The sequence below is a fragment of the Manacus candei genome, unplaced genomic scaffold (genome assembly GCF_025592945.1).
Source record: "Manacus candei isolate 608988 ecotype Guabito, Panama unplaced genomic scaffold, ASM2559294v1 h1tg000048l, whole genome shotgun sequence".
Lineage (NCBI taxonomy): Eukaryota > Metazoa > Chordata > Aves > Passeriformes > Pipridae > Manacus > Manacus candei.
In genome coordinates, this window is record NW_026138096.1 from 11,679,757 (window position 1) to 11,706,325 (window position 26,569).

The following is a 26,569-nucleotide window of genomic DNA, read 5'->3' on the forward strand; positions in this document are numbered from 1 at the left end:
CTCACCTGCCAGTAAAAACCTTTCCCCTTGGACTTGGGAAGAAGAGGTGACAGGACAGGCAGAGATAGCAGAGAAAATGAATGAATTTGTCCTGGAATTGTGAGATTTATTCTATCAAAGAAGGGGTAAAGTTGACAGTAATATCAATGCATTCAGGCTTAGATGAACTTGGAGATGCAATTCAAAACATCTGGACCAGTCCTCTCACTGGTTTCTTGAAAAAATATATTATTCCTGACAGTGGCATGCAAAGCAATTATTTCCTTATGAATAAAGTTTCTACTTAAAACATTAAAAAAAGCAAGAAAAAAGCAGAGCCAACAGCTGACCGTTCCACCTCTGTCACTGTCAATGAGAAATCACCAGTGACACATCTCTTCTGTGGAAAATTAATTAATTCTATTTTTAGCTATTATGAATGTTTTTCACCTAATGATACCTGCTCAGATTTGTCATCATCTTTTGTCATCAGGTTATCCTCTTTGCATGCTCTTTGCAGGAAAGGATCAGAAATAAATATTATTTTCTAATTACAGTTCCAGATAATTACTTGGCTTCAGGTAAACTCTTCAGATTCTTTCTGATTGACTTGGTACAAATTCACTTTCTTCACTTACTAAGAAAGCTGGCCCCAGTGTTCTCTAGTCCAAGCCTTCTGCAACACCCTCTGAGAAAGGGTCCAATCCATTTGGACCTGGGATTTTTGGTCAGTTGGTCCTCTCTTTCTGCCAAGCTTGTTGGGTTTCAGGGCATGCCATTCATGATACAGGAAGTATTTTAAGAAAATGGGAAGATATGGATGGATGAATAGCATTGGTTTTTATTATGAGACTATTAACATTGGAGGTAGTTTAACTAGTCATTGACCTCCAGAATATCATCTGTATATTGGACAGTTCTATTCAAAGTACATTCATTCAAAGTTAATACTAATGTATAAATTACACCTTAGCAAATGAAAAACCTCCACATCTTCCCTCAGTGAAATAAGAGTCAGTTTATACACTCACCAATAAAAGATTTTTGAGTATCTCTCAGCTACCTGTCCTTCAATTCTCAAGAATCCTCTTGAATTCTCAAGTCTAAAAAAGAAATAAATAAAAGAGAAAAACAGTTCTGCCTCAGTGGCTGTGGCTATCAGAACAGTTCAGAACAGAAATATTTCACACTAAAATCACAATTCTTCACTGCTATTTGCTCCCACATAAAAGTGGAAGTAGGATACACTTTACAAGTGATTAGCTGCAGCAAATAGTATTAATCCCAGTTCAACTGAAGAGGGGGACATAGTTCCATTAGCCAAGTTAGCAAAAATGGCATTTCATAGCCTCTGAGATGGTTCTAAGTGTTTGTGAAAACCAAAGTCAGTCAAATCCTAAACAGAACAGCTTGGGCTCACTCTGCCAAGCACACACACATGCAGGGTTTATGCAGATTAATGTGTCACTTCTAGAATCCATGTTCCATGGGTGCTATAATGCTTCTCTACTCAGCAAGCACTGTGCAGCTTTCAGTCGGGTTTCTGATCAATTCAACATCAAAAAAATGATTGGTTAACATCTGTGATTTAAAACTCCTTCCTCATAAAATGAGATGTGTTGTATACTGTAGATTTAAACTGTTTCATGTTTATAGAAGATGTTTACCCCAGCCAGGAAGAGCCATTACTAAACTTTAGGAGCCTCTGCTATCTCACGAAGGACTGGAACCAACACCAGAACATGTTTAGTCTCTACAGGAACAGTACTGGCCCTACAAAAAGAAGCTGCAGGTAGATGTGTTCAATATTACTATAGGACACAAAATTAAAAGAAAAGTTTTTTTATTTCCAAATTGTCTTGTCTGTCAGTGCTTCACGGGGCTTGAGAAAGATACATCCCATTTCCCATCTGGATTACCCTCATGAGTTTGATTTCTGGTCGTTTATAATCCAAGATATAATTTAATATGTTCAATAAGCATCTGGTAGTATAAATCTATTAGAGCTGATGATCACGAGCTACAGTCCAGTTATTTAATGTTGAACAACCAAAGAAATGGAAGAAAAAAAATAGATTTCACGTCTTAGGTTCTATTTTGTGTTTCTTACTGCATTTTTCTTCTTCAGGATTTCAAGAAATAGAATTTATTACCAAAGAAGAGTGAGATTCCTGCACGGTCAGCACCTTGGGTACTTTAGGAGAAGATCAGCTAACTCAAGATGACTTATGTTTTCCTCCTGCACTTCAGAGAATTTCAACTTTTTGTAGGTATCAGCTGGAAGTGAAAATGCTGAAAACCTTAAAGGAGGCAATTATTCACGATTTTACCTTCAGCCAAGTCAGTTACAGTGTGGAGGACAACCAACAACTTGATAAGTGAGAGGTTTTAGAGGAGTTGGGCAAGCAGATGGCTTCTGTAAGACATCTGTGGATATGTCTCACACATTCACAGCACAGGCTTGATGAGGAGGCATGTATGTTTGACATGCACAATAAAAGATTTTAATCAGAAAACTAATTAAATCTCACTGAACTTCTGCGGGAAACCTTTCCCTAGGTTTTTATAATTTTTATCCCTTTTTTGTCAGAGGGACAGAGTTCACTGCACACTGAAGTATGTGAGACGTCCACTATGCGTTAATACAAAACTACTCCTTATTTATTTGTAGCACAGCAGACAATTTGTGATAGCAACAATTATGATTGCCTTGGTCTCCCCATAAACTCTTTTGCAGCTTGTCTACCATCTCCAGCAAAGTTTTTCTTAAGCAAACATAATTTCTGCAAATTCAGAAACATGACATTTTCTTTCCTGCATGTAGCCTCCTCTTCCCAAATTTTAAAATACAGTCAGAAAAAGTATTTCTTGTTAGAAACCTTGTCTAGTAGAGGTCTTTGCATTAGTTCTTACATCAAGATCTGTAAAGCTGAAAACATCATTTCTAAGAACTTTTGTAAGAAAGTTTGTGAGAACTTTACTTTTCATCAGCAAATACATAGATTATAGCATGAAAAATTCTCATTTTTAAGTCAGAGTCCATCTTGAAAAAAACACTTTTTGGGGTATATTCTGGTTTTTCAGAGGTGAAAAATATCGGGATTTAATTACTTCTTACCAATTTGTTACATTTCTGCTATAAAAAACTGCATGGATATAAAAAAAGCATTGAGATCTTAAAACAGGTATTCTCACAGAATATGTTGGATTTAGAAAAAAGATTTTTTTCTTTTTTTTCAAACAATGTTATTAAGAATAAAGAATATCTGAATAAGCATTTAACTCCTCTATGGTGTCACTTCAAAGATATCTCAAGTCCATCTAAAAATATTACACGACTGTGTGAAATCTGAGCATAAGTTTATATAATTAGGTCATTACTTGACTTAAAAGGTTTAAAGACTGTGGAAAATGAGAGCCACATTTCACAGAACTGTTCTTTCAGGTAATCTGTAGACAGCAACACACATCTTGCATGGCTCTTTTTGCTCGTTTTCTTTTCCCTTCAACTTACATGAACTGGAACAATAAATGGGTTTTCCTTAAAAAAGTAGATTGTGAGTGGGTCCCTTTTTTCAGAACCTTGTTCTTCCTCTGAAGGTATTTTTATAACCTCTTATAGTGGAGAAACACAATTTAGAGAAAAAGGTAAACAGATTAACAATGAAAGTCCATCTCATGGTTGTCTGAGGTTAGAAATACTGAGTACATAGGTTGAGATTTTCCACCACTGAAAATTCAGATTGTAAAATGATCTTTCCAGCTGGTTGATACACACGTATGTTGGTCATTTGTATGTAATGACAACCTCAATTTGATTGTGGTGGCTCTGGAGCTAAAACAAAACCAACATATTTATTTGCTGTATATAATCTAATCATCAAGACTGACATGTTTGCAGAAAAGCTGATAACAGTTTAAGAAATCTATTCCATACAGTCAAAATGAATGGTATTTCTGTATGAATAAGAAAATATTGAAACTAAAGCATGGAATAGTTTCTGGGTATGGAGTACTAGAACACATGACAGATTTATCCAAGATCAAGCCACTGTAGAAGTTCAAAGTTTTGTGACTGCTCTTCACATGCAGCCTACACCTTTTATTTACAACATCTACCTGAGAGATCTGCTTTCACTGGTAACCTAATCTACTCTCTTCAATTCAATGAATCTTAATTAATGATGTTCCGGGACCAAAATACAGCAAACTACTCTACAGTCAGTTAAATTAGGTAGTACATAATATTTGTCATTTTCAAACCAGCACAGACAGTAGAGGCTGCACTGGGACACTTGTGTCAAACCAGAGTTAATGTGGAGTCACAGTAAAGTCTGTGCTTCAAGCAGTCATAACCCCTTTCTATGGAGATACTAAGAGAGGAATGAAGGATTTAAGCTTCATCCTCTGGTGCATTTTTTAAAATGAGCCAGATCCTGTGACTTTAGTCTGAATCATTGTATATTTGTACAAGCAACTCAGCCACGCTACTCAATACATCTTTTTTTGACCTCTTAAAGTATGGTCCCAGCCATTTAGCTCTCCAGTTTGCTTTTCTTCTGCTTTTACTTCCATTTTTGTGACTACTTCAAATCTTTGCTCTGTATAACACAGGATCATAGAATCACAAAATGGTTTGGGTAGGGAGGTATCTTAAGGACAATCTAGCTCCAACCTCCCTGCCATGGGCGGGGACACCTTCCACTACGCCGGGTTGATGTGAAGTGTCTCCACTCTGCTACGACATGGCATAAAAAGTGATTTATCTATGGAAATATCCTTGTTTTTCCACAAAGATCTTTTTGCTACACAGACATTGATTCAGAGCCATGCCTTTAATTCTGTTTTATTGTGAGTGCTAAAGGAGCTTACAGGGTTAGTACGACACAGGAGACAAATCAGTCTGGTTTACTCGTGGAAGTGATAGGATCTTACTCTGTTCCCATATTGTGACTCAGAATCCACCTGGTTTTTTTGTTTCTCATCACTGCTGTCCCTGTTCCAGAGTCCTGCTTTGCTCAACTTAGCAGTTCTTTCTGGATCCTACCCCAAACTTCATCACCTGTTTCTTAGCAGTTTGCTTTATCTTCTTACTCTTCAGGTTTGGTAGGCCCGTAAAACCTCACCTTAAGACAGCCTGGAGTTGTGACAACTCCAGACTTTGAAATGTCTCTAGTCCTGCCATTCATAAACCTAAAAGGAATTACTATTCAAAGAACAACTGTATCATGTCAACGGAAAATATTTAGTCCAGTCTTTTGCATTGTATCGGCCAGAAAATTCTATTTATGGATTCCCAAACCTATCACAAGCACTGAAATTTGAAATATAGAGCATCGATAACAAAGTAGTGAAAGCCAAACACAATTCAGAAAAATTGTAACATAGGCCTTGATTTTCTTGTCAGATAAACTCCTTATTCAAATAAATAAATAATTACATTTTTAGTTTGAAACTATATAACAAAAATATTTATGCAGTCAGTATTTTTTTATGGTATCTCTTGCTAAAACGACAATTAAAGGACAAAAATATTTATACAGTCAGGTTTTTTTATGGTATCTCTTGCTAAAACGACAATTAAAGGACATTTTTGGTCCATAATTTTAAGTCAGGGTAGAATAATTAAGCAATTAGGTTTAAATGAAGAATTAGAGGATACAAAGGAGCTTATTTTCCTCTATTCCAAATTATAGGAAAACATAAAAGTCAACATTGGCAATGAAACCTTCCTACAATACTGAATCCTAATCCTTTTTCTGTTTCATCCTGGAGATTTTTTTCACACAGGATTAAAAAGGAAAGACAATCAATTCAAATAAACGTCAGGATGGTTGAAAATATTTAGTTTTTACACATTTTCACACATTATTTTCAATGCATTAATTTCACAGATGTTACTAAAAAAAAATGTTTCCTTTACCCTCCCTTTTTTTTTTCCTGGTAGATAAGAAAACTTAAAGTGCAGAAAACAGAATTATTTGCTTAAAGTCATAAAAACTGATAGTAGTAGACTCAAGAATAAAATCCAGGTCTCCTGGTTGTTATTCTGATGCACAGGTGATTGGATTATGCTATTTCATCTCTCCTTAGTGGAGCTGCTGTTCTGCACATTGACCTCTGGAGCCAATAAAGATACAAGTGTGGCATTTTTTAATCTAAAGACCCTCTAGAGAGGAAGAAAATGTGGTTGCAGGTATTAGATAGAGAGCCAACAAACACACCACAAATAGGCACTCAGGTCTTAGGTGGAGTTATAGGAGCTATTTTAGGTAAACCTGGCTGAGTCATTAACTTCATTAGTCACACAAAGAAGAAGATGCCCAAACTTCAAACTGAAAGAGTTTGGAGAATGTACATCCCTTGAGGAGGTTTGCCTTCAGATCTCCCATGTTATCTAATGTAGGTTTTATTTACTGCAAACAGAGAAGACTTGTGTAGCAAAAGCACAGGGCTGTGACAATTTCAAATTAAAAATGCACTAATCAGGATACAAAAAGTGTTGGCTGGCCTTGAACCCAAATATAAACATACTAGCATAGTGCAACCAACACCACCTCAGGCAGCCCCAGCACTAGCCTGGCAATACGAGAAGCAGAAAAGGCCTTGGCACTGGGCAAGCTCTGGTCAACCTTTCTCTTTATTTTCAAGTTTGAAGCAGAAAGGTACAAAAATATAACCCCATGTTGAGTATATGAAGAATATTTAACCCTATACTGACTGTATGTCTTAGCCTAACTCTACCCCAGACTAAACAATCCCTTGGGAAAGCACTAAGGAAGAATCTAAACCCCTACTAGTCTAAGGTCATACTAAGCCTGTTTCTACCAGAGCCAAAAACCAGCGCTTGGAAAAGGGCAAAAAGGGAAAATCTAACCCCAGACATACTCTAGACCTGCCCTACTCTAACTCTGCCCCAGACTAGAGCAGTACACTGGGAAAGCTGGCCACTGCCTACTCTAACCTCAGGGATTTACCAGAGCTGCTTTCTGCAAACGCACAAGGTTGCAGGTGCCTATTCCAGCACCAGGAAGTTGCCTGGCCGGCCCTGCCGCAGCGCCAAGAGCAGCTCAGCGCAGAGCTGCACCTGGCAGGGGCCGGTCAGCAGGAGCCTGCAGGAGCGGGAGGAGGGCAGCAGCTGGAGCTTCCAGTCATGCCACTGGGGTAAACGCTCCCAGGCTGCTTCCACCAAGTCCTGCACCCAGCCGGCGACTTTCTCCACCTCCAAGTGGGAGCCCGTGCAGAGGGTGCGTAGCAGGTGCGAGGGCTGAGCGTCGTGTGTGGGGTGGACAAAGCACGACGTCTCCCCCGTCGTGCTGGAGCACGAGCACTCCAGCACCACCCGGATGTTGGAGCACCTCTCTGGCACATTCTTGCCGGCGGGCGGCTGCAGCTGGAAAGAGTGCCTGGGGGGTGGCCTCAGGAAGACGACCAGCTGGTAGACGATCTGGTGGCCCAGGTCACTCCAGGACTCCATGGGGCCCTGCTTCTGGGTGGCCGGGTGCAGCTCTGGCATGAAGGTGTTCTGGGAGAGCACCTGGCACACCTCCAGCAGGTCCCGCACCAGCTTCTTCAGGGTGCGGCCCATGTAGGGCAGGTCCTGCGGCGGTGACCGGCTGAGCTCTGGGAAAGGCCTGACGGCCCCGGCTGCTGCGCCGAGCTCTTCTTCCTCCTCTCCTCGCCGGCTGTCCCGCTGACGGCGCCAGGCCAGCCAGCAGAGCACAGCCACTGCAGCCGCCCAGAAGAGCCAGTGCTGCAAGATCCACAGGAGTGGAACTTTTTCCAGGGCCCTCCTCCACTCCATTTCCTCCCGCAGCTCACTCATCTTCTGCTCCAGAAAAGTCTGCCGATCCTTCACTTGCTGCGCAGCGACCACATCCCTCTGGGGATATAGTTTTGGCTTGGGCAGGACGGCCAGCACAGCCAGGAGGAGCACAAGTGCTGAATCCATGGCCTGCAGGAGATGGGAGACAAGTCTGCTCAGTGGCTCGGGGTGGGAGGGAGCATGGGCATCGAGGCTTGAAGGGAAGGCAGCGCCTGGCTGCAGACAGCACAGGGCCCATCCTGCCCCAGCCCAGAGCCTCTTTGCCTGGCCCTGTGGAGCTTCCATCTCCTGCTTTGGTTTACAAAGTCCCCTGGGCATTTGACCATTCCCCCATCCAGCCCAGCCCACTTGTGGAAATGAGCAAGCACCTGCAACCATCACATACCAAAGATTTCCCTGACTGGCGGAATCCAAAAGGGACTATGGATTGGAAAAGAACCTTGAGATGGCGCTAAGCTTGGCTTAGCTTGAACCTGCTCTTCTGGAGGCTGAAGTTTGATGTGTGCCTCTGCAACAGCAAATAAACCTTGACAATGGGCAGAGACTCGGACTTGCCTGTTCTCTTTATTTCTAAGACCAAGTGTCCTTGAAGAAGGAAAGGCTTTGCATAAGAGAGAAGACAATGCCTCAGGGATCCTGTGGACTGTGGAGATGTGAGTTGCAGTTCTACCTTGAGTTCTCAAGTGGAAGTTGACCTGTCCCCTCAAGAGCTCAGTTGCAGACCCTGAAAGTCCTGAGCGGACAGAGCAGGCCTCCAGAAGGTCTTCCTTTGGTCAAGCTGATTTGCTTTGAATTGCTCTGGCCAACTGGACAGTAGAGCTTCTAGATCAGTGTCGTGACTTTCCAGGGCTCCCATGCAGGTGGGCTTCTGAGAAGTTTCTGGTTTGGCTGATTGGTTTTGCTCAGAAAAAATGAGCTCCCACAGAGAGACATGGGCAAGAGACTCTGAATGGATCAGCCTGACCAGAACAATATTCCCAGCCTCTCCAGACACAGGAGCTTATGGAGAGAGGCTGTGACCTGAGTCCAGTTGGGCATTGTACAACTCAAAGGTCCTCTGCAGATATCAAAGCTTTGGCAACAGAATGCAAGTCCCTGGAATTGGGCAGAGTTGGCATGCTTCTCTCTGAGTATCCAGGGCACAGGATCTAAGGCAGCAAGCAGGTCGGGCAGTGCTGCTGCAGCTGTCCAGGTGGACTGGTTCCCTGTGCACTGGGTATGCTTTTGCTGTGCCTTGTGTGCCGTGAGGAGAGTCAGGAAGGCACAGGAGATGAAAGCTCCCTCTGATTTCCCCAGGTTGTGTGTGAAGCCAGTGCTGCAGCTGGGTGGGAACAATGGGCCCAGTGGAACAGTGGGTGCAGAGGAGATGGTGTGTGCCCCATGCACATTTGGAGGACTTGTGCTGCACTGTCTGTCAAGATCGGCTTCTCGAGCTGTTGCATGTCAGGTGTCTTCCACAACCCCCAAGGCCTTCTCCTGGACGTGGGCTTTGGCTTTTGGCCTTGCACTCCAAGTGACATGTGGCTGCACCAGAGCACTTTGTCCCTCCCCGGTCCGGGTGGGCAATCCCTGCGTCCCAAGCTACACGGGCCAGGGAGATCCTTATAGAGTTACCACAGAAATACTGGTGTGTGATCATTCCTTTCTTTTATTTCTGCTCTCCGTGCAGGAGATGCCGAGCAGCTGCGCTGTGTCTGCACCTGAGAACTTTGCCAGTGCAGTTGCTGCTCTGCTGCTGCCTTCACTCCCAAGGCTCCACAGGCTGTTTGGAGCCTGGTAGCTTGTCCTGCTGCCTCAGGAGTGCTGGAGCAGCTGCCTTGAGAGGGCCTTGGACAGCAGCAGGACTGCACAGGACGACTGAGGCACCCTGTGGGTGATGTCCTGCTGGCTGAATGCTTGAAGGTCGAGCCAGAAGGACAGGAGATTTCTCTCACACTACTCCATGTTTCTCCCTTTCCTAGATGCTTTCCCATGGGCCTTTGCACACTGTTCCGTTCTATCTTTGTGGTCCACACCACCCAAGGACATGTCCAGCTTAGAACTGGGGGAGGGAGCTGGAAGGGGGGTCCATCTGGCTTCTGCAAGGAGGGTGTGGCATCGCTCAGCTGTTGGTGAGCCACTCTATTGGGTATCACTTGTCTGTGTTTTTGTCTTTCCTTTTCTACGATCCTCTTCATTATTAATTACCACTATGACTGAATTCTACTTTGCTTTTAACTAGAAACCTTTCTAAAACTTCTGAGTTTTTTAAAACTAAATTGTTAGTAATAAACTTATCTATTTTTTACCTTATAATTATTAAACTTCACTAAAGTTCTAATAAAAGCTATTCTTAAACTGGGGTGGCGGGGAAGGGAAGGGACTTGAGAGAGTGGCTGCTGGTGCTTCATTTGCAACTGGGATTAAAGCACAGTAGGGGACATGGGGAGTAGGGAGTTAAATTTATCTAACTTTTAGTTTAGAGTTTTATAAAATTAAATTATTAACTAATTTCTCTATTATTAAACTAGTCCTTATTGTTATTAAACTTACAAACTAAACTTACTTTTAAACTTAGTCCTAAACCTACTCTTGAAGGTATTAGTAAACTTATTATTAGTAAAGCTATCTACAGTTTGGATTTAGAATCTCGTCCCCATTCCTCCAGGGTGACGAGGAGGAGAAGGGGGTGGAGTAAGTGGCTGGGTGCTGAGCATCAGCAATACAAGCAACCCCAAATGGAGAAGAGAGAATAGACTAAAGCAGCAGATTGGAAAAACTGGCTGCTGCCTACTCTGGGATCAGGTAGGTTTCTGAGCTGCCTTGTTGCAGAGCAAAAAACAGCTCAATGCAGCTGTGCCTCTCGGACGGGCTGATCACCAGGAACTTGCAGGACCGGGACGAGGGCAGCATACTTAGATGTTGGTGGTGCCAGTAAGGCAAACGCCACCAGGCTGCTTCCACCAAATCCATCACCCAGCTGGCAATTCTCTCCACTTCTAAGTAGGAACCTGTGCAGAGGGTGCGCAGCAGAGGTGACATCTGATCCTTGGGCAGCTTCTGGTGAGTGGAGTGGAGAAAACACAAGGTCAATCCCCTCAGGTGCTCCCTTGAGCACGTGCACTCCAGCTCCACACGGATATCAGAGCACGGCTTTGGCTGCTGCCCAACCGAGCTGTCCTGCTCCAGGATGAAAGAGTGCCCAGGGGGTGGCCGCAGGAACACCAGCAGCTGGTAGAAGATTTGATGCTTGTGCACACTCCAGAATTCCCGAGAGCCATCTCTGCCAGAGTCTGGGTACATTTCAGGCATGAAACTTCTCTGGGAAAACTCTCGGCTAACAAAGAGGAGGTCACACACCAGATGCTTCAGATTCTTGCAGGGGTCAGGCAGTAAGTGCATTGGTGGTGGCATGGAGCAGAGTAAAGACCGGACACCTCTGCATGCCCTATTGAAATCTTCTTCCTCCTCGTCCGTGTCTTCGTCCTCTTTCCTGGAGTTGTCCTGTTCAGGGTAGCTGCCAGGGGCAACGTTCCATTGGCAAGACAGCCAGCAGAGTTCAACCAGCAGGGCTGTTCCAGCTGTCAAAACGGGCCAGTGCTGCAAGATCCACAGGAGTGGAACTTTTTCCAGGGCCCTCCTCCACTCCATTTCCTCCCGCAGCTCGCTCATCTTCTCCTCGAGAAAAATCTGCCGTCTCTTCATCAGCTCCGCAGCGACTGCATCGCTCGGGCGATCGTGGGTCGGCTTGGGCAGGACGGCCAGCACAGCCAGGAGGAGCACAAGTGCTGAATCCATGGCCTGCAGGAGATGGGAGACAAGTTTGCTCAGCGGCTCGGGGTGGCAGGGAGCATGGGCATCGAGGCTTGAAGGGAAGGCAGCGCCTGGCTGCAGACAGCACAGGGCCCATCCTGCCCCAGCCCGGAGCCTCCTTGTCAGCCCCTGGCTGGGCTGTGCCCCGGCAAAAGGCAAGAGACACCCTCGCAGAGCCTCCCGAGACCCCAACCCTGCCACACCGCAGCATCCCATGGAGCCAGCTGCGGCCGGCCCATCCCCAAAACCTCTTTGGGCACCTACCACCACAGAGAGCCCTGAACAGATGTGTGCCAGGCCCCAGGGGCATAACCGGGCCCTGCTGGGAGGGGCTCAGCTTTCCCTCAGGGCTACAAACCCCCTGGACATCATCCCCATCCCCCATCCATCCCAGCCTTCCCCCTGCATCTGTACTCACTGATCGCCCAAGTCCAACTGCCCTGGGGCTGCCCGCTGTTGTCCTTAGGGACAGCTCCCATTGTGACCTGTCCTCCGTGATGTCACAGACGCCACAGACACCGGAGTCACGCAGCCAACGAGCCCCCGCCTTCGCACCCCTCCCCTCAGCAGCACTTGCTTCTGACCATCAGCACCCCAATTCCAAAGCCAGCGGGCAGGAGCTCCCTGGGGGTCTCTTGCCAAAGTGGGCAGCCCCAGCCACTCCCATGGCCAACCTTGGCAGGACAAGCCTGTGACCGTGAGGACACAGGTGCAGAGCTGCAGAACCTCTGCACGGCACCTTGCCCTGCCGCCTGGGCCTCCACCGGAGTCCGACGAGTGGCAGCGCAGCACCAGCGCAGCTCCGGCCACTTGGCTTCCCGTCAAATCTTTGGGCATTTCAATAAAGCTTTGGATACCGTTTCCCACGTGATCCTTCACGACCAAGTGTCCAGCACACAGCTGGAGAAACACAGCTTGCCGTGGCTGAGCGCTCGGCTCACGGCTCTGGCACAGACGGCACTGGGCACTGGGGGAACTTCACACTGGCCACCTGGCACTAATCGGCTTGCACAGGGTTCCTTCTTAGGCCCTGTGCTCTTCCACATCTTCATCAAAGTCTTGGGGGCAGGACTGCAAGGGACACTGAGCAAGTTTGCAGGTGACCGAAAGCAACAGGAGCTCTTGTCTCCCTCAGAGGCAGGCAGGTCCTGCTGCGAGACCTCGACTCTAATACTGGGGGGCTGAGCAATCAGCAAGCCGAGGAAGTTCAACAAGGGAAAGTGCCGGATTCTGCAGCCGGCACGGGGCAAAGCTGCATGGAGGGACCTGCTGGGGAATGAGGTCCTTGGCATGGACGGTGGTCTGTTAGTGCCTGAGCTGGTGGAGAAGCACACAGCAGTGGGCTTTGGAAAAAAGGGCTCGGGTGCAAGGGAAGAGAGAAGGCAAGGGACGAATTCACGAGGCGAGGGAGAGAAAGAGAGAAAGAAGAGAGACAACTCCCCAGGCAGCCCCAGCCCCAGCCCGGCAGGACGAGAAACAGAAGAGGCCTTGACACTGGGCAAGTTCTGCTCTACCTTTCTCTTTATTTTCAAGTTGGAAGCAGAAAGGGAGCAAAATAGAACCTCACGTGGAGTAGATGCACAAGATGGGAGCCTATCCTGACTATCTATCTTAGCCTAACTCTACCCCAGCCTAAACCCGCCCTTGGGAAAACACTACCTTAAAATCTAACCCCCTACAAGCCTAAGGCCATCCTAAGCCTAACTCTAGCCCAGCCTAAACCAACCCTTGGAAAATCTAACCCCATCCTTAATCTATCCTACTCTACTCTTATCCTACCCTACTATCCTACTCTTAACTCTACCCTAGACTAAAGCAGCAGGTGGGAGAGCTGCAGGTGCCTATTCCAGCACCAGGAAGTTGCCTGGCCGGCCCTGCCGCAGCGCCAAGAGCAGCTCAGCGCAGAGCTGCACCTGGCAGGGGCCGGTCAGCAGGAGCCTGCAGGAGCGGGAGGAGGGCAGCAGCTGGAGCTTCCAATCATGCCACTGGGGCAAACGCTCCCAGGCTGCTTCCACCAAGTCCTGCACCCAGCCGGCGACTTTCTCCACCTCCAAGTGGGAGTCCGTGCAGAGGGTGCGTAGCAGGCGCGAGGGCTGAGCGTCGTGCGTGGGGTGGACAAAGCACGACGTCTCCCCCGTCGTGCTGGAGCACGAGCACTCCAGCACCACCCGGATGTTGGAGCACCTCTCTGGCACATTCTTGCCGGCGGGCGGCTGCAGTTGGAAAGAGTGCCTGGGGGGTGGCCTCAGGAAGACGACCAGCTGGTAGACGATCTGGTGGCCCAGGTCACTCCAGGACTCCATGGTGCCCTGCTTCTGGGTGGCCGGGTGCAGCTCTGGCATGAAGGTACTCTGGGAGAGCACCTGGCACACCTCCAGCAGGTCCCGCACCAGCTTCTTCAGGGTGCGGCCCATGTAGGGCAGGTCCTGCGGCGGTGACCGGCTGAGCTCTGGGAAAGGCCTGACGGCCCCGGCTGCTGCGCCGAGCTCTTCTTCCTCCTCTCCTCGCCGGCTGTCCCGCTGACGGCGCCAGGCCAGCCAGCAGAGCACAGCCACTGCAGCCGCCCAGAAGAGCCAGTGCTGCAAGATCCACAGGAGTGGAACTTTTTCCAGGGCCCTCCTCCACTCCATTTCCTCCCGCAGCTCGCTCATCTTCTCCTCGAGAAAAATCTGCCGTCTCTTCATCAGCTCCGCAGCGACTGCATCGCTCGGGCGATCGTGGGTCGGCTTGGGCAGGACGGCCAGCACAGCCAGGAGGAGCACAAGTGCTGAATCCATGGCCTGCAGGAGATGGGAGACAAGTTTGCTCAGCGGCTCGGGGTGGCAGGGAGCATGGGCATCGAGGCTTGAAGGGAAGGCAGCGCCTGGCTGCAGACAGCACAGGGCCCATCCTGCCCCAGCCCGGAGCCTCCTTGTCAGCCCCTGGCTGGGCTGTGCCCCGGCAAAAGGCAAGAGACACCCTCGCAGAGCCTCCCGAGACCCCAACCCTGCCACACCGCAGCATCCCATGGAGCCAGCTGCGGCCGGCCCATCCCCAAAACCTCTTTGGGCACCTACCACCACAGAGAGCCCTGAACAGATGTGTGCCAGGCCCCAGGGGCATAACCGGGCCCTGCTGGGAGGGGCTCAGCTTTCCCTCAGGGCTACAAACCCCCTGGACATCATCCCCATCCCCCATCCATCCCAGCCTTCCCCCTGCATCTGTACTCACTGATCGCCCAAGTCCAACTGCCCTGGGGCTGCCCGCTGTTGTCCTTAGGGACAGCTCCCATTGTGACCTGTCCTCCGTGATGTCACAGACGCCACAGACACCGGAGTCACGCAGCCAACGAGCCCCCGCCTTCGCACCCCTCCCCTCAGCAGCACTTGCTTCTGACCATCAGCACCCCAATTCCAAAGCCAGCGGGCAGGAGCTCCCTGGGGGTCTCTTGCCAAAGTGGGCAGCCCCAGCCACTCCCATGGCCAACCTTGGCAGGACAAGCCTGTGACCGTGAGGACACAGGTGCAGAGCTGCAGAACCTCTGCACGGCACCTTGCCCTGCCGCCTGGGCCTCCACCGGAGTCCGACGAGTGGCAGCGCAGCACCAGCGCAGCTCCGGCCACTTGGCTTCCCGTCAAATCTTTGGGCATTTCAATAAAGCTTTGGATACCGTTTCCCACGTGATCCTTCACGACCAAGTGTCCAGCACACAGCTGGAGAAACACAGCTTGCCGTGGCTGAGCGCTCGGCTCACGGCTCTGGCACAGACGGCACTGGGCACTGGGGGAACTTCACACTGGCCACCTGGCACTAATCGGCTTGCACAGGGTTCCTTCTTAGGCCCTGTGCTCTTCCACATCTTCATCAAAGTCTTGGGGGCAGGACTGCAAGGGACACTGAGCAAGTTTGCAGGTGACCGAAAGCAACAGGAGCTCTTGTCTCCCTCAGAGGCAGGCAGGTCCTGCTGCGAGACCTCGACTCTAATACTGGGGGGCTGAGCAATCAGCAAGCCGAGGAAGTTCAACAAGGGAAAGTGCCGGATTCTGCAGCCGGCACGGGGCAAAGCTGCATGGAGGGACCTGCTGGGGAATGAGGTCCTTGGCATGGACGGTGGTCTGTTAGTGCCTGAGCTGGTGGAGAAGCACACAGCAGTGGGCTTTGGAAAAAAGGGCTCGGGTGCAAGGGAAGAGAGAAGGCAAGGGACGAATTCACGAGGCGAGGGAGAGAAAGAGAGAAAGAAGAGAGACAACTCCCCAGGCAGCCCCAGCCCCAGCCCGGCAGGACGAGAAACAGAAGAGGCCTTGACACTGGGCAAGTTCTGCTCTACCTTTCTCTTTATTTTCAAGTTGGAAGCAGAAAGGGAGCAAAATAGAACCTCACGTGGAGTAGATGCACAAGATGGGAGCCTATCCTGACTATCTATCTTAGCCTAACTCTACCCCAGCCTAAACCCGCCCTTGGGAAAACACTACCTTAAAATCTAACCCCCTACAAGCCTAAGGCCATCCTAAGCCTAACTCTAGCCCAGCCTAAACCAACCCTTGGAAAATCTAACCCCATCCTTAATCTATCCTACTCTACTCTTATCCTACCCTACTATCCTACTCTTAACTCTACCCTAGACTAAAGCAGCAGGTGGGAGAGCTGCAGGTGCCTATTCCAGCACCAGGAAGTTGCCTGGCCGGCCCTGCCGCAGCGCCAAGAGCAGCTCAGCGCAGAGCTGCACCTGGCAGGGGCCGGTCAGCAGGAGCCTGCAGGAGCGGGAGGAGGGCAGCAGCTGGAGCTTCCAATCATGCCACTGGGGCAAACGCTCCCAGGCTGCTTCCACCAAGTCCTGCACCCAGCCGGCGACTTTCTCCACCTCCAAGTGGGAGTCCGTGCAGAGGGTGCGTAGCAGGCGCGAGGGCTGAGCGTCGTGCGTGGGGTGGACAAAGCACGACGTCTCCCCCGTCGTGCTGGAGCACGAGCACTCCAGCACCACCCGGATGTTGGAGCACCTCTCTGGCACATTCTTGCCGGCGGGCGGCTGCAGTTGGAAAGAGTGCCTGGGGGGTGGCCTCAGGAAGACGACCAGCTGGTAGACGATCTGGTGGCCCAGGTCACTCCAGGACTCCATGGTGCCCTGCTTCTGGGTGGCCGGGTGCAGCTCTGGCATGAAGGTACTCTGGGAGAGCACCTGGCACACCTCCAGCAGGTCCCGCACCAGCTTCTTCAGGGTGCGGCCCATGTAGGGCAGGTCCTGCGGCGGTGACCGGCTGAGCTCTGGGAAAGGCCTGACGGCCCCGGCTGCTGCGCCGAGCTCTTCTTCCTCCTCTCCTCGCCGGCTGTCCCGCTGACGGCGCCAGGCCAGCCAGCAGAGCACAGCCACTGCAGCCGCCCAGAAGAGCCAGTGCTGCAAGATCCACAGGAGTGGAACTTTTTCCAGGGCCCTCCTCCACTCCATTTCCTCCCGCAGCTCGCTCATCTTCTCCTCGAGAAAAATCTGCCGTCTCTTCATCAGCTCCGCAGCGACTGCATCGCTCGGGCGATCGTGGGTCGGCTTGGGCAGGACGGCCAGCACAGCCAGGAGGAGCACAAGTGCTGAATCCATGGCCTGCAGGAGATGGGAGACAAGTTTGCTCAGCGGCTCGGGGTGGCAGGGAGCATGGGCATCGAGGCTTGAAGGGAAGGCAGCGCCTGGCTGCAGACAGCACAGGGCCCATCCTGCCCCAGCCCGGAGCCTCCTTGTCAGCCCCTGGCTGGGCTGTGCCCCGGCAAAAGGCAAGAGACACCCTCGCAGAGCCTCCCGAGACCCCAACCCTGCCACACCGCAGCATCCCATGGAGCCAGCTGCGGCCGGCCCATCCCCAAAACCTCTTTGGGCACCTACCACCACAGAGAGCCCTGAACAGATGTGTGCCAGGCCCCAGGGGCATAACCGGGCCCTGCTGGGAGGGGCTCAGCTTTCCCTCAGGGCTACAAACCCCCTGGACATCATCCCCATCCCCCATCCATCCCAGCCTTCCCCCTGCATCTGTACTCACTGATCGCCCAAGTCCAACTGCCCTGGGGCTGCCCGCTGTTGTCCTTAGGGACAGCTCCCATTGTGACCTGTCCTCCGTGATGTCACAGACGCCACAGACACCGGAGTCACGCAGCCAACGAGCCCCCGCCTTCGCACCCCTCCCCTCAGCAGCACTTGCTTCTGACCATCAGCACCCCAATTCCAAAGCCAGCGGGCAGGAGCTCCCTGGGGGTCTCTTGCCAAAGTGGGCAGCCCCAGCCACTCCCATGGCCAACCTTGGCAGGACAAGCCTGTGACCGTGAGGACACAGGTGCAGAGCTGCAGAACCTCTGCACGGCACCTTGCCCTGCCGCCTGGGCCTCCACCGGAGTCCGACGAGTGGCAGCGCAGCACCAGCGCAGCTCCGGCCACTTGGCTTCCCGTCAAATCTTTGGGCATTTCAATAAAGCTTTGGATACCGTTTCCCACGTGATCCTTCACGACCAAGTGTCCAGCACACAGCTGGAGAAACACAGCTTGCCGTGGCTGAGCGCTCGGCTCACGGCTCTGGCACAGACGGCACTGGGCACTGGGGGAACTTCACACTGGCCACCTGGCACTAATCGGCTTGCACAGGGTTCCTTCTTAGGCCCTGTGCTCTTCCACATCTTCATCAAAGTCTTGGGGGCAGGACTGCAAGGGACACTGAGCAAGTTTGCAGGTGACCGAAAGCAACAGGAGCTCTTGTCTCCCTCAGAGGCAGGCAGGTCCTGCTGCGAGACCTCGACTCTAATACTGGGGGGCTGAGCAATCAGCAAGCCGAGGAAGTTCAACAAGGGAAAGTGCCGGATTCTGCAGCCGGCACGGGGCAAAGCTGCATGGAGGGACCTGCTGGGGAATGAGGTCCTTGCCATGGACGGTGGTCTGTTAGTGCCTGAGCTGGTGGAGAAGCACACAGCAGTGGGCTTTGGAAAAAAGGGCTCGGGTGCAAGGGAAGAGAGAAGGCAAGGGACGAATTCACGAGGCGAGGGAGAGAAAGAGAGAAAGAAGAGAGACAACTCCCCAGGCAGCCCCAGCCCCAGCCCGGCAGGACGAGAAACAGAAGAGGCCTTGACACTGGGCAAGTTCTGCTCTACCTTTCTCTTTATTTTCAAGTTGGAAGCAGAAAGGGAGCAAAATAGAACCTCACGTGGAGTAGATGCACAAGATGGGAGCCTATCCTGACTATCTATCTTAGCCTAACTCTACCCCAGCCTAAACCCGCCCTTGGGAAAACACTACCTTAAAATCTAACCCCCTACAAGCCTAAGGCCATCCTAAGCCTAACTCTAGCCCAGCCTAAACCAACCCTTGGAAAATCTAACCCCATCCTTAATCTATCCTACTCTACTCTTATCCTACCCTACTATCCTACTCTTAACTCTACCCTAGACTAAAGCAGCAGGTGGGAGAGCTGCAGGTGCCTATTCCAGCACCAGGAAGTTGCCTGGCCGGCCCTGCCGCAGCGCCAAGAGCAGCTCAGCGCAGAGCTGCACCTGGCAGGGGCCGGTCAGCAGGAGCCTGCAGGAGCGGGAGGAGGGCAGCAGCTGGAGCTTCCAATCATGCCACTGGGGCAAACGCTCCCAGGCTGCTTCCACCAAGTCCTGCACCCAGCCGGCGACTTTCTCCACCTCCAAGTGGGAGTCCGTGCAGAGGGTGCGTAGCAGGCGCGAGGGCTGAGCGTCGTGCGTGGGGTGGACAAAGCACGACGTCTCCCCCGTCGTGCTGGAGCACGAGCACTCCAGCACCACCCGGATGTTGGAGCACCTCTCTGGCACATTCTTGCCGGCGGGCGGCTGCAGTTGGAAAGAGTGCCTGGGGGGTGGCCTCAGGAAGACGACCAGCTGGTAGACGATCTGGTGGCCCAGGTCACTCCAGGACTCCATGGTGCCCTGCTTCTGGGTGGCCGGGTGCAGCTCTGGCATGAAGGTACTCTGGGAGAGCACCTGGCACACCTCCAGCAGGTCCCGCACCAGCTTCTTCAGGGTGCGGCCCATGTAGGGCAGGTCCTGCGGCGGTGACCGGCTGAGCTCTGGGAAAGGCCTGACGGCCCCGGCTGCTGCGCCGAGCTCTTCTTCCTCCTCTCCTCGCCGGCTGTCCCGCTGACGGCGCCAGGCCAGCCAGCAGAGCACAGCCACTGCAGCCGCCCAGAAGAGCCAGTGCTGCAAGATCCACAGGAGTGGAACTTTTTCCAGGGCCCTCCTCCACTCCATTTCCTCCCGCAGCTCGCTCATCTTCTCCTCGAGAAAAATCTGCCGTCTCTTCATCAGCTCCGCAGCGACTGCATCGCTCGGGCGATCGTGGGTCGGCTTGGGCAGGACGGCCAGCACAGCCAGGAGGAGCACAAGTGCTGAATCCATGGCCTGCAGGAGATGGGAGACAAGTTTGCTCAGCGGCTCGGGGTGGCAGGGAGCATGGGCATCGAGGCTTGAAGGGAAGGCAGCGCCTGGCTGCAGACAGCACAGGGTCCATCCTGCCCCAGCCCGGAGCCTCCTTGTCAGCCCCTGGCTGGGCTGTGCCCCGGCAAAAGGCAAGAGACACCCTCGCAGAGCCTCCCGAGACCCCAACCCTGCCACACCGCAGCATCCCATGGAGCCAGCTGCGGCCGGCCCATCCCCAAAACCTCTTTGGGCACCTACCACCACAGAGAGCCCTGAACAGATGTGTGCCAGGCCCCAGGGGCATAACCGGGCCCTGCTGGGAGGGGCTCAGCTTTCCCTCAGGGCTACAAACCCCCTGGACATCATCCCCATCCCCCATCCATCCCAGCCTTCCCCCTGCATCTGTACTCACTGATCGCCCAAGTCCAACTGCCCTGGGGCTGCCCGCTGTTGTCCTTAGGGACAGCTCCCATTGTGACCTGTCCTCCGTGATGTCACAGACGCCACAGACACCGGAGTCACGCAGCCAACGAGCCCCCGCCTTCACACCCCTCCCCTCAGCAGCACTTGCTTCTGACCATCAGCACCCCAATTCCAAAGCCAGCGGGCAGGAGCTCCCTGGGGGTCTCTTGCCAAAGTGGGCAGCCCCAGCCACTCCCATGGCCAACCTTGGCAGGACAAGCCTGTGACCGTGAGGACACAGGTGCAGAGCTGCAGAACCTCTGCACGGCACCTTGCCCTGCCGCCTGGGCCTCCACCGGAGTCCGACGAGTGGCAGCGCAGCACCAGCGCAGCTCCGGCCACTTGGCTTCCCGTCAAATCTTTGGGCATTTCAATAAAGCTTTGGATACCGTTTCCCACGTGATCCTTCACGACCAAGTGTCCAGCACACAGCTGGAGAAACACAGCTTGCCGTGGCTGAGCGCTCGGCTCACGGCTCTGGCACAGACGGCACTGGGCACTGGGGGAACTTCACACTGGCCACCTGGCACTAATCGGCTTGCACAGGGTTCCTTCTTAGGCCCTGTGCTCTTCCACATCTTCATCAAAGTCTTGGGGGCAGGACTGCAAGGGACACTGAGCAAGTTTGCAGGTGACCGAAAGCAACAGGAGCTCTTGTCTCCCTCAGAGGCAGGCAGGTCCTGCTGCGAGACCTCGACTCTAATACTGGGGGGCTGAGCAATCAGCAAGCCGAGGAAGTTCAACAAGGGAAAGTGCCGGATTCTGCAGCCGGCACGGGGCAAAGCTGCATGGAGGGACCTGCTGGGGAATGAGGTCCTTGGCATGGACGGTGGTCTGTTAGTGCCTGAGCTGGTGGAGAAGCACACAGCAGTGGGCTTTGGAAAAAAGGGCTCGGGTGCAAGGGAAGAGAGAAGGCAAGGGACGAATTCACGAGGCGAGGGAGAGAAAGAGAGAAAGAAGAGAGACAACTCCCCAGGCAGCCCCAGCCCCAGCCCGGCAGGACGAGAAACAGAAGAGGCCTTGACACTGGGCAAGTTCTGCTCTACCTTTCTCTTTATTTTCAAGTTGGAAGCAGAAAGGGAGCAAAATAGAACCTCACGTGGAGTAGATGCACAAGATGGGAGCCTATCCTGACTATCTATCTTAGCCTAACTCTACCCCAGCCTAAACCCGCCCTTGGGAAAACACTACCTTAAAATCTAACCCCCTACAAGCCTAAGGCCATCCTAAGCCTAACTCTAGCCCAGCCTAAACCAACCCTTGGAAAATCTAACCCCATCCTTAATCTATCCTACTCTACTCTTATCCTACCCTACTATCCTACTCTTAACTCTACCCTAGACTAAAGCAGCAGGTGGGAGAGCTGCAGGTGCCTATTCCAGCACCAGGAAGTTGCCTGGCCGGCCCTGCCGCAGCGCCAAGAGCAGCTCAGCGCAGAGCTGCACCTGGCAGGGGCCGGTCAGCAGGAGCCTGCAGGAGCGGGAGGAGGGCAGCAGCTGGAGCTTCCAATCATGCCACTGGGGCAAACGCTCCCAGGCTGCTTCCACCAAGTCCTGCACCCAGCCGGCGACTTTCTCCACCTCCAAGTGGGAGTCCGTGCAGAGGGTGCGTAGCAGGCGCGAGGGCTGAGCGTCGTGCGTGGGGTGGACAAAGCACGACGTCTCCCCCGTCGTGCTGGAGCACGAGCACTCCAGCACCACCCGGATGTTGGAGCACCTCTCTGGCACATTCTTGCCGGCGGGCGGCTGCAGTTGGAAAGAGTGCCTGGGGGGTGGCCTCAGGAAGACGACCAGCTGGTAGACGATCTGGTGGCCCAGGTCACTCCAGGACTCCATGGTGCCCTGCTTCTGGGTGGCCGGGTGCAGCTCTGGCATGAAGGTACTCTGGGAGAGCACCTGGCACACCTCCAGCAGGTCCCGCACCAGCTTCTTCAGGGTGCGGCCCATGTAGGGCAGGTCCTGCGGCGGTGACCGGCTGAGCTCTGGGAAAGGCCTGATGGCCCCGGCTGCTGCGCCGAGCTCTTCTTCCTCCTCTCCTCGCCGGCTGTCCCGCTGACGGCACCAGGCCAGCCAGCAGAGCACAGCCACTGCAGCCGCCCAGAAGAGCCAGTGCTGCAAGATCCACAGGAGTGGAACTTTTTCCAGGGCCCTCCTCCACTCCATTTCCTCCCGCAGCTCGCTCATCTTCTCCTCGAGAAAAATCTGCCGTCTCTTCATCAGCTCCGCAGCGACTGCATCGCTCGGGCGATCGTGGGTCGGCTTGGGCAGGACGGCCAGCACAGCCAGGAGGAGCACAAGTGCTGAATCCATGGCCTGCAGGAGATGGGAGACAAGTTTGCTCAGCGGCTCGGGGTGGCAGGGAGCATGGGCATCGAGGCTTGAAGGGAAGGCAGCGCCTGGCTGCAGACAGCACAGGGCCCATCCTGCCCCAGCCCGGAGCCTCCTTGTCAGCCCCTGGCTGGGCTGTGCCCCGGCAAAAGGCAAGAGACACCCTCGCAGAGCCTCCCGAGACCCCAACCCTGCCACACCGCAGCATCCCATGGAGCCAGCTGCGGCCGGCCCATCCCCAAAACCTCTTTGGGCACCTACCACCACAGAGAGCCCTGAACAGATGTGTGCCAGGCCCCAGGGGCATAACCGGGCCCTGCTGGGAGGGGCTCAGCTTTCCCTCAGGGCTACAAACCCCCTGGACATCATCCCCATCCCCCATCCATCCCAGCCTTCCCCCTGCATCTGTACTCACTGATCGCCCAAGTCCAACTGCCCTGGGGCTGCCCGCTGTTGTCCTTAGGGACAGCTCCCATTGTGACCTGTCCTCCGTGATGTCACAGACGCCACAGACACCGGAGTCACGCAGCCAACGAGCCCCCGCCTTCACACCCCTCCCCTCAGCAGCACTTGCTTCTGACCATCAGCACCCCAATTCCAAAGCCAGCGGGCAGGAGCTCCCTGGGGGTCTCTTGCCAAAGTGGGCAGCCCCAGCCACTCCCATGGCCAACCTTGGCAGGACAAGCCTGTGACCGTGAGGACACAGGTGCAGAGCTGCAGAACCTCTGCACGGCACCTTGCCCTGCCGCCTGGGCCTCCACCTGACTCTGACGAGTGGCAGCGCAGCACCAGCGCAGCTCCGGCCACTTGGCTTCCCGTCAAATCTTTGGGCATTTCAATAAAGCTTTGGATACCGTTTCCCACGTGATCCTTCACGACCAAGTGTCCAGCACACAGCTGGAGAAACACAGCTTGCCGTGGCTGAGCGCTCGGCTCACGGCTCTGGCACAGACGGCACTGGGCACTGGGGGAACTTCACACTGGCCACCTGGCACTAATCGGCTTGCACAGGGTTCCTTCTTAGGCCCTGTGCTCTTCCACATCTTCATCAAAGTCTTGGGGGCAGGACTGCAAGGGACACTGAGCAAGTTTGCAGGTGACCGAAAGCAACAGGAGCTCTTGTCTGCCTCAGAGGCAGGCAGGTCCTGCTGCGAGACCTCGACTCTAATACTGGGGGGCTGAGCAATCAGCAAGCCGGGGAAGTTCAACAAGGGAAAGTGCCGGATTCTGCAGCCGGCACGGGGCAAAGCTGCATGGAGGGACATGCTGGGGAATGAGATCCTGTAAAGCTGGGTGTCCTGCTCCACGGCAAACTGAATAGGGGTCAGCAGTGCCCGGGCAGCTAGGATGCCCAAGCATGGCCTGAGGGGCCTCAGGCAATGCATGGATAGCATGGGCGAGGGACGTGTTGTGAAAGGAGCCTTTGAAAGTCTCTCCAAATGTTTCCACCGCAGGAGGGGATTGTCCCGCTCTGCTCTGCACTGCTGCGGCCTGCCCTGGAATATTGTGGGCAGCTTTGGGCATGGCAGGGGAAGGAAGATATCAAGCTCTTGGAGAGCGTCCCAAGCGGGACGACGAGGGTGGTGAAGGGCCTTGAGGGGAAGCCGTAGGAGAAGTGGCCCAGGGCACTTGGTCTGTTCAGCCTGGAGAAGAGGAGACTCAGGGGACACCTCCTTGCAGTTCCAGCTTCCTCCTGAGGGGAAGAGGAGGGGCAGGCACTGCTCTTTTCCCTGGGCTGAGCAGTGACAGGAGCCCAGGAAATGGCCTCCGGTTGTGTCAGGAAAGGCTTTGCTTGGGCATTAGAAAAAGCTCATCATACTGGCTATCAAATATTAGCTTAAGTCTATGCCAGACTAAACCAGCACAGTGGGAAAGCTGGCTGCTGCCTGCTCCAGGATCAGGTCCTTGCTCAAACTGCCTTGCTGCACTGAAAAAACCAGCTCAGTGCAGCTCTACCTCTGGGAGCAGCTGATCCCCAGGAACTTGCAGGATTGGGATGAGGGCAGCACCCTTAGATGGCAGCTGAGGCAAGCGCCCCCAGGTTGCTTCCACCAAATTCTGCACCCAGCTGGTGATTTTCTCCAGATCTCAGTAGGAGCCTCTGCAGAGAATGCGTAGCAGAGATGACCTCTGATCCTTGGGCAGCTTGTTCCCCCAGCAATGGAGAAAACACAAGGTCAATCCCCTCAGGTGCTCCCTTGAGCATGTGCACTCCAGCTCCATGTGGATATCAAAGAAGGGCTCTGGGTGCTGCCCAGCTGGGGTGTCCTGCTTCAGGATGAAAGAGTGCCCAGGGGGTGGCCGCAGGAACACCAGCAGCTGGTAGAAGATTTGATGTTTGTGCACACTCCAGGATTCCTGAGAGCTGTCCCTGCCAGTGTCTGGATACAATCTCTGGCATGCAAGTTCTCTGGGAAATCTCTTGGCTTATAAGGAGGATGTCACACACCAGCTGCTTCAGATTCCTGCATGAGTGGAGCAGTTCCTGCATTGGTGAGAGAGTGGGCCAGATCAAAAACCTGACACCTCTGCATGCTTCACTGAAGTCTTTTGCCCCATCATCTTTGTCCTTCTCTTCCTCATCATCCTCGTTCTTGGAGCTGTCCTGTTCGGGGCAGCTGCCAGAGGCAACTTTCCATTGGCAGGCCAGCCAGCAGAACTCAGCTAGCAGGGCTGCTCCAGCCACCCAAAAGGACCAGTGCTGCAACGTGGAGAGGAGCGGGGCTTCTTCCAGGGCCTTGATCTGCTCAGTGTCCTCCCACAGCCGTGTCATCTTCTCATTGAGGAAGATCTCCCGCTCCTTCATGCGCTGGGCAGTGACCACTTTGATCTGGGGACTGTGGGTCTGCTCGGGCAGGATGGTCAGCACAGCCAGGAGGAGCACAATTGCCGCAGCCATGGCCTGTGAGAGGTGGGAGGAAAGGGGGTCAGCAATGCTTTCCTAAAGTCTAGGCAGCCCAGATCCACAAACTTTCCCTCATCCGCTGGCAGTTCCCATATCACTACACTACGAAGCAGAATTCAGTGTCCACGAGGAACTGAAAGAAAAATACCAACGAGCACTTGACTCTTTGTTCCTTGGGTTTTATTTAGACAGCTAAAAACTGATTTTGTGCAGCAGAAGTCCCTGCATTTAAAATGTTTCCTAAAAATGCTAAAATTTTTGCCTTTGCCAAATGGACAAGGAACTCTTCAATGTTATCCATTTAAATTTCTTTTGTTTTTAGAAAGCCCAGTCTCTGGGATGACCCCAGTACCCTCAGCTGCTCCCCGTAGGAATTATGTTCCACACCCTTTCCCAGCTCTGTTGCCCTCCTCTGGGCACACTCCAGCCACTCAATGTCTTTCCTGAAGGGAGGGGCCCAGAACTGGACACAGCATTTGAGATGTGGCCTCACCAGTGCCCAGTACAGGAGGACGGTCCCTCCCCTGGTCCTGCTGGCCACACCATTGCTGACACAAGCCAGGAGGCCATTGGCAGTTTACATTAAATTGAGTCTCAGGGCATTCTCTGTCCACTTTCCCACAGTGAAGGATGTCTGAGGGCTCTTTTCATGGTTTGCTGACACACTGGCCAGGGGGCTGGGGGTTCATGAGACCTTAGGACACAGCCAGGAGAGTTGCCCCCCGCTGACCAAAGGGATATTCCAGACCATAAGACATAATGCTCAGTTGTGGCATGCTGTTCTTAATCCATTTTGATATACTGACCAGGATGTCATATGCTCCACATATCCCTTAGGGCAGTTGAGGTCAACTGTCTGGGCTGTGTGTACTCCCAACACATAACTTTTTTTGTTAC

General features: G+C 52.7%; 5 protein-coding genes across 5 annotated transcripts; all 5 read right to left on the minus strand.

Moving 5' to 3' along the window:
• Nucleotides 1–9,504: 9,504 nt before the first annotated feature.
• On the minus strand, nucleotides 9,505–12,020 carry LOC127475959 (inositol 1,4,5-trisphosphate receptor-interacting protein-like 1). Its single transcript, XM_051798231.1, has 2 exons — nucleotides 12,015–12,020; nucleotides 9,505–11,584 (listed from the first exon to the last, which is right to left on the minus strand). Exon 2 carries the CDS (start codon nucleotides 11,579–11,581, stop codon nucleotides 10,574–10,576), a length of 1,008 nt encoding a protein of 335 aa, XP_051654191.1. The 5' UTR covers nucleotides 11,582–11,584; nucleotides 12,015–12,020; the 3' UTR covers nucleotides 9,505–10,573.
• A 134-nt stretch (nucleotides 12,021–12,154) lies between these two features.
• Nucleotides 12,155–14,812, minus strand: LOC127475973 (inositol 1,4,5-trisphosphate receptor-interacting protein-like 1). Its single transcript, XM_051798253.1, has 2 exons — nucleotides 14,807–14,812; nucleotides 12,155–14,376 (listed from the first exon to the last, which is right to left on the minus strand). The coding sequence occupies exon 2, from the start codon at nucleotides 14,371–14,373 to the stop codon at nucleotides 13,438–13,440; it is 936 nt and encodes a 311-aa protein (XP_051654213.1). The 5' UTR covers nucleotides 14,374–14,376; nucleotides 14,807–14,812; the 3' UTR covers nucleotides 12,155–13,437.
• A 134-nt stretch (nucleotides 14,813–14,946) lies between these two features.
• LOC127475971 (inositol 1,4,5-trisphosphate receptor-interacting protein-like 1) lies at nucleotides 14,947–17,604 on the minus strand. Its single transcript, XM_051798251.1, has 2 exons — nucleotides 17,599–17,604; nucleotides 14,947–17,168 (listed from the first exon to the last, which is right to left on the minus strand). The coding sequence occupies exon 2, from the start codon at nucleotides 17,163–17,165 to the stop codon at nucleotides 16,230–16,232; it is 936 nt and encodes a 311-aa protein (XP_051654211.1). The 5' UTR covers nucleotides 17,166–17,168; nucleotides 17,599–17,604; the 3' UTR covers nucleotides 14,947–16,229.
• Nucleotides 17,605–17,735: 131 nt separating this feature from the next.
• On the minus strand, nucleotides 17,736–23,188 carry LOC127475972 (inositol 1,4,5-trisphosphate receptor-interacting protein-like 1). Its single transcript, XM_051798252.1, has 3 exons — nucleotides 23,183–23,188; nucleotides 21,757–22,752; nucleotides 17,736–18,971 (listed from the first exon to the last, which is right to left on the minus strand). The coding sequence occupies exon 2, from the start codon at nucleotides 22,747–22,749 to the stop codon at nucleotides 21,814–21,816; it is 936 nt and encodes a 311-aa protein (XP_051654212.1). The 5' UTR covers nucleotides 22,750–22,752; nucleotides 23,183–23,188; the 3' UTR covers nucleotides 17,736–18,971; nucleotides 21,757–21,813.
• LOC127475970 (inositol 1,4,5-trisphosphate receptor-interacting protein-like 1) lies at nucleotides 18,968–20,396 on the minus strand. Its single transcript, XM_051798250.1, has 2 exons — nucleotides 20,391–20,396; nucleotides 18,968–19,960 (listed from the first exon to the last, which is right to left on the minus strand). Exon 2 carries the CDS (start codon nucleotides 19,955–19,957, stop codon nucleotides 19,022–19,024), a length of 936 nt encoding a protein of 311 aa, XP_051654210.1. The 5' UTR covers nucleotides 19,958–19,960; nucleotides 20,391–20,396; the 3' UTR covers nucleotides 18,968–19,021.
• Nucleotides 23,189–26,569: the final 3,381 nt, after the last annotated feature.

Bases quoted from the DNA above. Each gene is read 5' to 3' on its own strand.
- LOC127475959 (XM_051798231.1), bottom strand. From the start codon at position 11,581: ATGGATTCAGCACTTGTGCTCCTCCTGGCTGTGCTGGCCGTCCTGCCC.
- LOC127475973 (XM_051798253.1), bottom strand. From the start codon at position 14,373: ATGGATTCAGCACTTGTGCTCCTCCTGGCTGTGCTGGCCGTCCTGCCC.
- LOC127475971 (XM_051798251.1), bottom strand. From the start codon at position 17,165: ATGGATTCAGCACTTGTGCTCCTCCTGGCTGTGCTGGCCGTCCTGCCC.
- LOC127475970 (XM_051798250.1), bottom strand. From the start codon at position 19,957: ATGGATTCAGCACTTGTGCTCCTCCTGGCTGTGCTGGCCGTCCTGCCC.
- LOC127475972 (XM_051798252.1), bottom strand. From the start codon at position 22,749: ATGGATTCAGCACTTGTGCTCCTCCTGGCTGTGCTGGCCGTCCTGCCC.